This window comes from Juglans regia, chromosome 14, assembly GCF_001411555.2.
Source record: "Juglans regia cultivar Chandler chromosome 14, Walnut 2.0, whole genome shotgun sequence".
Lineage (NCBI taxonomy): Eukaryota > Viridiplantae > Streptophyta > Magnoliopsida > Fagales > Juglandaceae > Juglans > Juglans regia.
This window is the reverse complement of record NC_049914.1, coordinates 6,892,830-6,904,078: the sequence shown is the minus strand read 5'-3', so window position 1 is coordinate 6,904,078 and position 11,249 is coordinate 6,892,830. Positions and strand designations below refer to the sequence as shown.

The 11,249-nt window shown below is 34.8% G+C and overlaps 1 protein-coding gene and 1 non-coding gene across 2 annotated transcripts; one reads left to right on the top strand and one right to left on the bottom strand.

The window, feature by feature from the left end:
- The first annotated feature begins 293 nt into the window (after nucleotides 1–293).
- Nucleotides 294–365, top strand: TRNAH-GUG. Its single transcript has one exon. It is a non-coding gene; the product is annotated as a tRNA-His (tRNA).
- A 510-nt stretch (nucleotides 366–875) lies between these two features.
- On the bottom strand, nucleotides 876–5,302 carry LOC109002332 (asparagine synthetase [glutamine-hydrolyzing]). The gene is made up of 14 exons (XM_018980031.2): nucleotides 5,225–5,302; nucleotides 5,033–5,126; nucleotides 4,088–4,226; nucleotides 3,743–3,838; nucleotides 3,432–3,573; nucleotides 3,129–3,319; nucleotides 2,737–2,898; nucleotides 2,566–2,646; nucleotides 2,253–2,474; nucleotides 2,033–2,167; nucleotides 1,835–1,915; nucleotides 1,671–1,757; nucleotides 1,427–1,534; nucleotides 876–1,320 (listed from the first exon to the last, which is right to left on the bottom strand). Exons 2-14 carry the CDS (start codon nucleotides 5,110–5,112, stop codon nucleotides 1,081–1,083), a joined length of 1,764 nt encoding a protein of 587 aa, XP_018835576.1. The 5' UTR covers nucleotides 5,113–5,126; nucleotides 5,225–5,302; the 3' UTR covers nucleotides 876–1,080.
- Between the last annotated feature and the right edge of the window lie 5,947 nt (nucleotides 5,303–11,249).

Below are 11,249 nucleotides of genomic sequence, written 5' to 3'. Positions count from 1 at the left end.
AATCATCTCATCTTATTATTATAATTTTTTTAAATTCTCACGTAAAATATAATAAATAATTCAAATTTTTTAAATTTTAAAATAAAAATTATATTCTAATAATATTTAATTTAATTTTTAATAAAATATCTCATTTTATCTAAAAGTTGCTTAACCAAACAAATCTCAAAATCTTGACCAACACATGTTATTCTAAGTTGTTAATTTCTTTTTTCTTCCTCGTGAGTCGTCGAAAAGAAATGACATAGTATATGCAAAGATTTTATAATCTCTACACGACTTTAGGTACATAAGTGGCTGTAGTTTAGTGGTAAGAATTCCACGTTGTGGCCGTGGAGACCTGGGCTCGAATCCCAGCAGCCACACTCTAGCGTTATATTTTTTGTGTTTTCCGCAAAAATGCATAGCTCCAGAAGATGGTTGCATTTATAAGCCCAACTTCCGCGGAGCGAGGCTCTTTGTTGACAAATCGTTCTAATTCTTTTAGGCTTTTGAAACGAGGCCCACTTTCAAAAGCGGCCTGCGCCTTGTTTAACGAGCTGTGCTTAGAGTTAACCGTGCAATGAGTTTGGGCTAGTTTGTAAAGAAAGACGCTTGTAGAATGTCTCCCTACGAATTAAGTTTTTCTGTCGTTTCGTTTCGTTTCGGAAGCTTTTGGGATTGGTCTTTCTGCTTTAAACTTGGCTGAGTTCTGCACTCTAGACTTGGTCAAAAACCAACGTAAGAAAGATGCTAACAAAAATGGTTCATTAATTAGGTACATATAAGAATCATTCTTTATAGTATTTTGGGTCTGCCTATTGGTTATTAGTATTGCCAATCATATCAGACTTCAGTAATTTTTGAAGTTGGAGATAAAGAAGGAAGATTTCCCATTTTGTCTTAAAAACAGATGAAATATATTCATTGCACACTTCAAAAACTATGTATAAGGAAAAGTAGACTACGTTGATCACACATCATCTTACAACACCATAATAGTTATTTCTTGACATCTAGAGTATCCCTTTCAATATAGCAGGGCTTGCAAAGTGACTCAAATGGTTCAAGTCACAAATAATTATGTCCTCCATAGGCCTACTAACTTTGGATTGCAACTCCTGGAGTGCTAACTTCCATCTTCAGATGTACATTATCAAGAATCTCTGGTATGCCAGGGCTGACAGAGGGGACCTGTTTGTCATAAGCAGAAAGATGGACTCCTAAAGCAGCCCTCCCAGAAGGATCAAGATTGTTGGACCATGCAGCATCCCACTCGACAGCTTTAGCTGTGCTGCAGGCTATACTCGCTCCACCGGGGACGGTAAGCCTGGCCGAGTTCTGCAAAACCAAACAAAAAATGAAGGCAAGCATGACCGAGTTAGTTCTTGATGTTATCCACATTGAAGACTAATGTCTGCTGGCTAAGTTAAGTTGGTTTCATCACCTGTGGGAAGAACCTCTCAAAAATGGTCCTGTAGTAGTAGGCTTCTTTTGTGGTGGGAGTGTTTTGTGGGAAAATGTGTGCAGCATTAAGCATCATCTTATCAGTTACCTGAAAGTATGAGTTGAGCCCTAATCATCAGCCACGATAGTCATATAAGATCATTTAGCTTCCAGTAGCAGTGTGTGTAAAGTTGAACTAAAAAAAGGTTCCAAAAAGCAGAAAGCAGGGTGATATGGGTTATTACATGCAGAGCAGCATGGGCTTTGAGCCCATCAATCCAGCTATAGCCAACTCCATCGCTGAATTGTTCTTTTTGCCTGTACAGAATGTGCTGCAGGGCATCGAGGAGGACATTACCATGATGATAAGTAACGTTGAATTGTAAACTTATTGTTCAATTTGCAATACCTTTGGCAGATAGGGACGCTCCTCATCATCGAAAGCCTTCCTTAGAACCCATTTCTCAATGCGTCCCTCTTCTCGTTTTATCTGAAATTGATTGAAAAAGATGGTAAACCCATTTGAGTGATTTTTGTAATTTTTAATGATCTTAGTTCCGATGGAAAAGATAAAGGAAACTCAATTTAGCGAGTGTTAATTTTGTACCATTTTCCACTGGGGATCAATATCCATGGCAACATTAATGAATTCCTTGTCTAAAAAGGGAACTCGAGCTTCCAAGCCCCAAGCAGATGTTGCTTTATTTGCTCTAAGGCAATCATACTGGTGGAGTGCCTTAATCTGCAAACGAGAACAGAATGTAACATATAATCTTTCATGCTACCAGCCCTATCAGCGACCTTTGTGCCTCAAAAAATTATAGTACCTTTCGGCATGTTTCCTGGTGGAACTCTTCCTTGTTGGGTGCCTTGTGGAAGTACAAATATCCACCAAAAATCTCATCAGAACCTTCACCAGAAATCACCATTTTCACCCCTAGCGATTTGATTTTACGTGCCATAAGAAACATAGGGGTGCTTGCTCTTATCGTTGTAACATCATAGGTTTCGATATGGTAGATAACATCTTCTATGGCATCAATCCCATCCTGTCACAACACAGACAAAAGTTGTTAGTTTTTGGATGGTCACGAAAACGAATCCAAACTTGAGATTTAAATGCTAGTTTTGTCTTGATACCTGAACAGTAAAGTGAAATTCATGATGAACTGTACCCAAATAATCTGCAACTTCTTTTGCGGCCTTCAGATCGGGGGAACCCTGCTTATCAACAAAAAAACTGGTCTTAAGACTAAAAGAAGCTTCACTGAGCTGCAGTATAATTGGTTATCGTGAAAATTTACAACAAACCTCTAAGCCGACACAAAAGGAATGGAGTTGTGTTCCCCATTGCTTGGCAGCCTTTGTCCCAGCCAAGTGGCGGGCAGTGATGGAGGCAACCAAAGATGAATCAAGGCCCCCAGACAGCAGAACACCAAATGGCACATCAGTCATCAGCCGTTTGATCACAGCCTGCACATAAAATGGGCAAATGAGACAAAGTCACAAGATTTCTCTTTATCTTAACCAAATCTGGAACCCTCTCACGAGGCTTGGAGCTGTGACTCCAACCGCGAAGTAAAGGAAGCGTCTGGGCCTTTGGCAAATCACATTTTCAAGAAACTCGGGCAAAGTTATAGAATTACAAGGACTGATGAAATAACTTTTTGAGTCCCTCTTGGGAAACAGTATAGGAATCTCACATTTTCAAAAGCACGTCTCAGCACAAGTGGATCGTATGGGGTTGTGGGAATAGCCTCGGAGAAACAAGGAGGATTGTACCATCGCCTTAATCCACCTTCTCTGCTCGAGTACAAGTGGCCAGGAGGAAAGCTCTCAAAATGCTCACAGTCATCATTTAAACCTTTAAGTTCAGATGACACCCAAATCGAGCCTGAACATAATAGAATAAGGTTTAGTTTCTAACACCAATTTCAGTTCAAAATTGCAGATAGACATATATTGCCATGGCTGCACTCAAAAAACAGGATCCCCTGAAACATTACCATCAAGGCTCCAACCGATGTAGAGGGAGGTGATTCCAATAGCATCACGGGCAACAATGAAGCTATTGTCGCGGGTATCTAGTAGAACAAAAGAAAACATGCCGTCCAACATGTCAATAAAACTTTCCCCATACTCCTCGTACTGCACAAAGATTTAGCAAGACTGTTATTGCTTAAACAAGAACTATACATGTCCTCTATATGTTAAAGTTCAACAAGAAATTATCATGTGTGTCAAAATGCTAAAAGCTTCTTTTAGATTATGAATCAAGTTTGATATCGATTAGTACAAAGACATCCCAAAGACTCACCAGGTGGGCAATAACATCGCAATCACTGCCAGTTCGAAACTTGTGATTCGGCAGACGCTTCCTCAGATCTTCATGGTTGTAAATCTCTCCATTTACCTGATGTTCAACACAAACTTCTCCATCAATTTTGCAATTATAATAAAAAAAATAAAAATAAAAAATAAAACAAAGAAAGCTCTTGGACTCCGAACAAACTAATCTAACTGCAGGGCAATATACTACTACCTACTTGTCCTCTACGCTACTAACACGAACAAAATTTTAAAGCTGCTGAAAATGAATGTTAGATAGCTAAAAGTTGAGAATGAATATCACTATCATGAATAATTTAGGAACATGGCCTACCGTGACAACGATTGACTTGTCCTCATTGAAGAGAGGTTGATCACCGGAAGCGGGATCAATAATGGCCAACCTCTGATGGGCCAGATAACAATCCCCATGCTGATACAGCCCGCTCCAGTCAGGACCACGGTGCTTCAATCTGTAACAAGCAGAATTGAAACCATTTCAGAGTTGCAGGTTGTTGGTTCCTCGTACAAGCTAAACCATTTTCATTTAACATCCACCATTAGTCGTAGTAAGTAATGTATGTATCATGGACCCACATCCCACATGGTTACCATGATTAAATTCTTATCCTTTCCATATTTTACTATCACTTATCCCCCATAATTTTATCCCTTTTTTTTCCACATGGGTGCCCCCATATGGCGACAATGTTTCTTTCCTTTTTTCTCCGCCATATAGCAACAATTTGGATGGAGCAAGAAACTTGGTCATTCAAAACAATTAATTTTCCTCTCTGAGGACAGCATAAGCTTGGGACCACCATATCAACATGGTCAAGATCAGACGTTGATGGGGAAGAATTACAGCAACCACAGTATCACTTCTGCATACGGATTGTAAGACCAACACCATGTCCACGCTTTGATTAAGTTCAGATAATGATGGTTTTTTCTCCCTTATATTTTAAACCTATGCAAAATATACTCGCCGATATACAAAACCGTTCGATTTCTTGGAGGCTTGAGAAAAAGGAAAATGGAGACGTTCTCCATGGCAGGCAAACAAAATCTTGCGTAGAAATTTTTGTTATTTGTTGAACCTCCAAAGACGTTGAAAAAACCAACTATTTTTCTGTTGTGCTTACCTTAAAAGAAGCAGCTTAGAATGGGGCAAATTAAGGAAACATGAACGGATAAGATAAACAACCATAGAGAGAGAGAGAGAGAGAGAGAGAGAGAGAGAGAGAGAGAGAGAGAGAGTTTAAGGGATATAAATTGCCTGCGGGAAAGCTCAAGCACGCGAACCCTTTTGGCCTGAGAGTCATCAGAGCAGCCAAGAAGAGCAAGTATTCCACACATTGTGAATGCAGAACCTAAGACCAAGAACAAGAACGTTTTTGCTAATAAAATTAATATAGGTGAAAGAGAGTTTTGATCTTTTCGACCACTCGATTGAAAGCTAAATACGTACTTAGAAACAACGAACGAGAAAAGAAGGTGGTGGAGGGTATATAGGAGGGAACACCACGTATTCTGGTTTGAAGGAGTAGGTTCTTCCCATCTCGGCCACGTCTATTTATAGCGCAGGAGCTCCGAGGCCGAGCAAATGGACCTCAACGACATGAAATATTTTACTGTTCATTGCGGGTCCCGCTGCCAAGTTATCCTTGTCTTCGCCACGTGTTACAAGTATTTTACTGTTCATTGCGGTTTTTTTTTTTTTTTTTTCTTTCCCTCTAAAAAAATGGAAAACAAGCAGATTTATATCGGTAGTTTCAACTTCCAAAGCTCCAGTTTCTACGGTTTTATCCGTTTGGGAAGTCTTAGTGCTGAGTCAGCAGTGCTCTTTTCTTTAATTTAAGTAAGACCGTAAAAAAAGTCATAAGAATTATTAGAGAAATAGTTTTCCACACCATTTTTTCAACCGCCCACGTGTCAGTGACTAGGATGGTAGCGCCACAGAATGGTCAGACTTTTGACGTGGCTTTGATGGACTAGTTTTGGCCCATGCAAGTGGTGATATATAAAAGAAGCAAAATGATTTATATTTTTTATAATACATTTTATAATAATATGTTGAATAAAGGGCAATGTTATAAATATTTTATAAAAATAATATTACTTCCTAAAAATATATTTATCTTACAATATTATTATGAGATGTGTTGTAAAAATATGTTGTATATATATATCAATACTCATAAAACAACGCATACATGAAGAATTTAAAAGTATTTTTTTTCTTTTATGTGAGGTAATGTGATTGGTAATTGACATCATTTGGTTATTATTTAGAGAGTAATGCTAGGAACAAGCTTTAAATAGATAAATTTCATATAAATTTTTTATAAAAAAAAAAAGAGTTTTACTAATAAAAAATAGTTACTTTTTATACTTTTTTAACATGAGGTCTACTTTTTTATAAGGGCTTGCATGAAACTTATCTATTTGAAACTTGTACAAATCATTTGTCTTATTTAAATTCAAAATCGTGTGATCCATTTTTTTCTACCCAAAAAAAAATTGTAAGATAGATATGAACCATCAGAATTTGGTGGCCAAGAGGCTAAATTTTCTCTCAATGCAATTATTTTGTTTGATTTCTTATAAAAAAAAAAAAAAATTGTGTTACACAGAAATCTCACATTCTACACACCCACTTAAAAACATGTGATTTTACTTTATAATATCTTTAAAAAAAAAAATTTATATAGATTCATGCATTATCTGCACATTTTTTTTAAAAAATGTACTAGACTTGCGAAACTTAAAATTTTAAATTTCATTTCTCATAAAAATAATAGTTTCAGACAAACTAAAACTGATCAATGGAGTCAATTTCCAGAAAAAATCACTTTTTTTAAAAAAGGGTGGAGGATGTAAATGATTGCTTATTGTTTTTGTCCCCTAGCTAGCTTCTGATCAGTACTCTTACAAGAAAAATTATTTGAAAATATATCAAGTTAATTATGCATTGTGTTTTAAAATAATACATATTGTCCCATTTCTTATTATTATATATATGTTTGTTTTGTTTTTGTTTTTGTTTTTGGGGTACTGCATGTTTTAAGGAAGCTCTACATGAGTACGTACCTAGCTAGCTAGCTAGCTTGATAGTCTTGGAATCACCTGATGAATTATATTATATACATATGTGGGTGTTTTCAATTTCCATATATACCGTAAGCCTTATGTCACGTTCACGTTTGCATGCATTATATATGGTCCAGACTCATGGTTATTATTATAACCTATTAACGTACAATATTCCGTATATATGGAAGTGATTTGCAATAATGTAGGTAGCTAGGGATCGAATCAGAGTTTTCTAATTTCTTTTTTAGCGTTATTTTTGTTTTATTTTATCATTTTTAATTATATTTATTGATGTGATCAATATATAAATGTGATTGGAAATTAAACAATACATATATATATATATATCCAGTAGTACTGTACTAATTACCTTTAAAGTCTCTTTTATTTTGTCTAAGCTAGCTGCGTTCTTTACTTTGAAGTCTCAGGTGTTCTTCCAATCGTCTGTTTTTGTATTTTTTTTTTTAGTCTAATATATATTTGTGGTTATTGATCTCTGGACAGGCATCATCAACGCATTCATGCATGCAGTTCATTTATTATAGACTACTCAGAACATTGGTAATGATCTAGTCATTACTAAGTTTAAAATTTGATTAGAATCTTAATTTTTAGTTATAATATTAATTTTTGACTAGGTAAGTCCACATTAGACTAGCCATTATAAAATTAAAATAATAATATAATATATATATTTTTTTGTAAATACAATTTATATATTTCTTAGATCTTCATGATTTGTAAAAATAATGTATCTATTCTATCAATCAGTAGAAATAATGTACATGCCATACATGTTTTACTATTAAAAGAGAGAGAAGTGATGAAATAATTAAATATTGTTTTCTATTGTGAATAGTAGCTAGCTATATTTAAAGAAGACTTAAGATTTACTCTTCATCAAGTCTTAAGTTTTGGACCATTAACTAGTTTAATGTAAAAAAAATTTCTCATATCTAACTAAAATTTAGATTTGTATTGACATTTGATTAGTTCATTGTCAATGCTCTCATCTGAAGAAAAGATGATCAGAAGGACAGACCCATGGAAAAAAGTGAGAGAGAGAGAGAGAGTAATGTATTAACGGACGACTGCATTTTTTAATTAACTTCTGTGACTTTCTGCGAATCGAAACGAACAGACCCATGGAAATGGAGCCAACAATTCTGCATTTTTTTTTCCTTTAAACTTCTGTGACTTTTAGAGGCCTGATCGATCTTGTGCATGAAATGAGATGATCAGGACTAATTAATCTTTTTAATCTGTAATTGACGTTTCGTTAATTGATAGGCCATGCTTAATATTTTACTTTAATTTCATGTTCTTTTCAACTCGATCGATGAATTATACATATATATATAAGCGAAGAAACTGCCAAAAACCAAAAGGATCATTTTCTTATTTAGCTAATTCCAACTTGGTAGGCAACCCGCAAAAGCTTTCTTTTACATGAACGGCTTCGGTTTCAGACACCTCGGCTTCGACTTTTGGCATATTGGAAGGTCATGTTTGGAAAACATTAGTTTACATGGACTATAATAAGAATATTTCTCTGCTATCTTTTTCTTGGGTTGATCCTCGCATGGATATTATTATTGAGAAATGGGTGGTTGCACATGCACATGGCTCGAGCTGCCATACTTCATTAATTATATATAAATGAATATATATATGTGCCATCATGTTTCGTAATTAAGCTAATTTATTCTTGTTTATTAATTAATTAATTAATTAGCGACTAATAAAATGCTTTTTATATTAGATACCGTATCAAATATGACGATTTAATTATGGTGATGCTAATGCTCGCTATATTCTATTCAAAATAAAGCTAATAATGCAAATCTGTTAATTGTTCCAGCATTACCGGAAAAGAAAGAGATCACGGGAGGAACCCACAGCTGGCAGACCAATTGATCAAGGCGCGCAGGCATTTGGTTATCAAATAACTGAGCTATAACGTCCTAATGATCAGATCAGAGTAGTTACGTACGTTAGTAAAGCAAGCAGCTCTGATAACATATAAAGGCCTCGTTTTTATTTGTAACCTATCTCAATCAATCTCAATTCAATTCATCTCATCTTATCATTATAATTTTTTAAAATTCTCACACAAAATATAATAAATAATTCAACTTTTTCAAATTTCAAAACAAATTTCTCAAATTTTTACACAAAATATAATAAATAATTCAATTTTTATTTTACTATTTACAAATCATATCAACTCATCTCTGAATCCAAATCACTCTTAATCTCATAGATAGGTAAATGCTATCGAGGCTAATGTATATACATTTCCTGCTGGTTTATTGTTACCGTGACCCAACTTGATGATATGACTCCACAATAATTTGTTACGATTTTTGAGTGGATTTTCAATGAGCTAGGCTGGTTTTTTGAGTGGTTTATTGGCACATTCACTAGAGTCTTGTTCGACAATATTGGGCTTGAGCGAAATCTAATCAAAAAGTTCACTCGACAATCATTCAAAAGTGGGCTCGAAAAAAGGCTAGATAAAGAGTTTTCTTGATGCACACTCGACATTTCGCTCGAGTGAATATTACACAAAAGTAAAAATTAAAATTTTCATCTTGTAATTTTATAAATATACTTATTTTTATGTACAGTATAACTATTTTGAACAATAAAAATCGTCTCAAAAATATTCCTTATGATTTCTTAACATAATAAAATCTTCTGTATTATGTGATTATTTTTTGTGTACATTTTACTTTATTGTCATCGTGTTTCGCAACACAAACTGGATAAAGGCACGAAGATAAGATTAAAATTAACTTGAACAACTGAATTAAAAAACCCAGATTTATAATTTGCTCATCTGATCAAGGCCTTACCCTGTACATAGTTCTAGACAAGGTAAAGGGAGAGATGGCACAGGTTGATTGGTGGAGCATGTTGTCAGACATCTCGTTTATAGATGCGTTCGGCTAAACACGACAGCAGAGAAATAAATGAGAAGCATTATATCACCGTGGCTACAAATTATTGTAGCTTGTTCTGTTCTTTCTACTGGGCCAGTACTGTACATGTTGAAAGAACCCCAACTTCTGGGTACGCCCCAACACGTGTGGACGTACTTTTAGAAAAATCTTTACTGATATATTAACAGATCCAAATACACTGCTAATTAAAGCTAGTTCTTACAATAAATAGCATATATATTTGCATGTGAAACAAGATATATATATATATATGGAGTCATGTATATATTCTTCAAATTTGCAATTTAATTGGTTAATTTGCTAACATCTGTCGTTATATTTGGACCTAAGATTTCGTTTCTGCAAGGTCCTACTATTTTGCCAGAAGTTTTTGCATTAGTACGAGTTCATTAAAGATTCGCATGGTCACTGGCTATAGCAATTATGGCTGGTTGCAGCTCTTTCTCCTCCATTATTGAGTCCTTTTTCTTCTTTTAATATCAATATTATGAGTAAAATAAGAAACTGTACTGAACGACGTTCATTCTCAGAGAAACTTCACGTGTAAAGCCAGGCCCCCCAATGAGTACGTCTACGACTCGACAACAGCTGCATCGATCTTTTTTTTATATAAAAAAAGATATGGAACCAACGCAAAACCTATCGAATCTGGTCTGACAAAACCATACATAAATGACAGCTGGTGATGTAATTTTCTTTCAATTATATGGCTTCCAACTCTTTAATTGTGCGTAGATTGATATTTTTTTTTAGTATGATCATGTCATGATATGTGGAGCATGCAAGAGTTCAACTGAAAAGATAGAAGAAATTATATATATATACAATTATTTGGAAGGGATCCAGAGGGAAGCATCCCACCTGCATGCATGTTCTTAAGTTGTAATTGATAAAAAAATGTTTTTTGAGATTCCTTTTTTATTAATTGATCACTAAGAGGGAAGTATATTGGAAACAAAAAACAAATAAACAAGATCTTTAGCATTGCTTATGATCATCGTATTAAAAAGTTTATGTTCAATATCATGTCACACCTGGTTCATACAAACATTTTTTTATGTTACAAAGTCAAGTCTCCTTAATTATTATGGCCGGAAAATCCTATCCCTTGTTATTAGTCCACGGCCGGCAATATAATAAACAATGAAACATGATGAGGTGATCTTACGAGAGAGAGAGAGAGAGTAGACAGAGAGATTCTTTTAATCTATTTTATAAACCTGTTTTTAAGCAATTAGCAAGCACCTTGCTGTCTCCAAACAGCTAGCCATTAATTGATCATGAACGACCACAAAAGTTTTATCATCCAAGAATATAGCCATGAATCTATATTACGCTACGAATTTTTTGCTAAGATATGTAATCGTGGCAAATAATTAGTTGATGACAAGATAATTGTTCGTAGGAAAAAACCAAGCCTTCATCATGAGATTG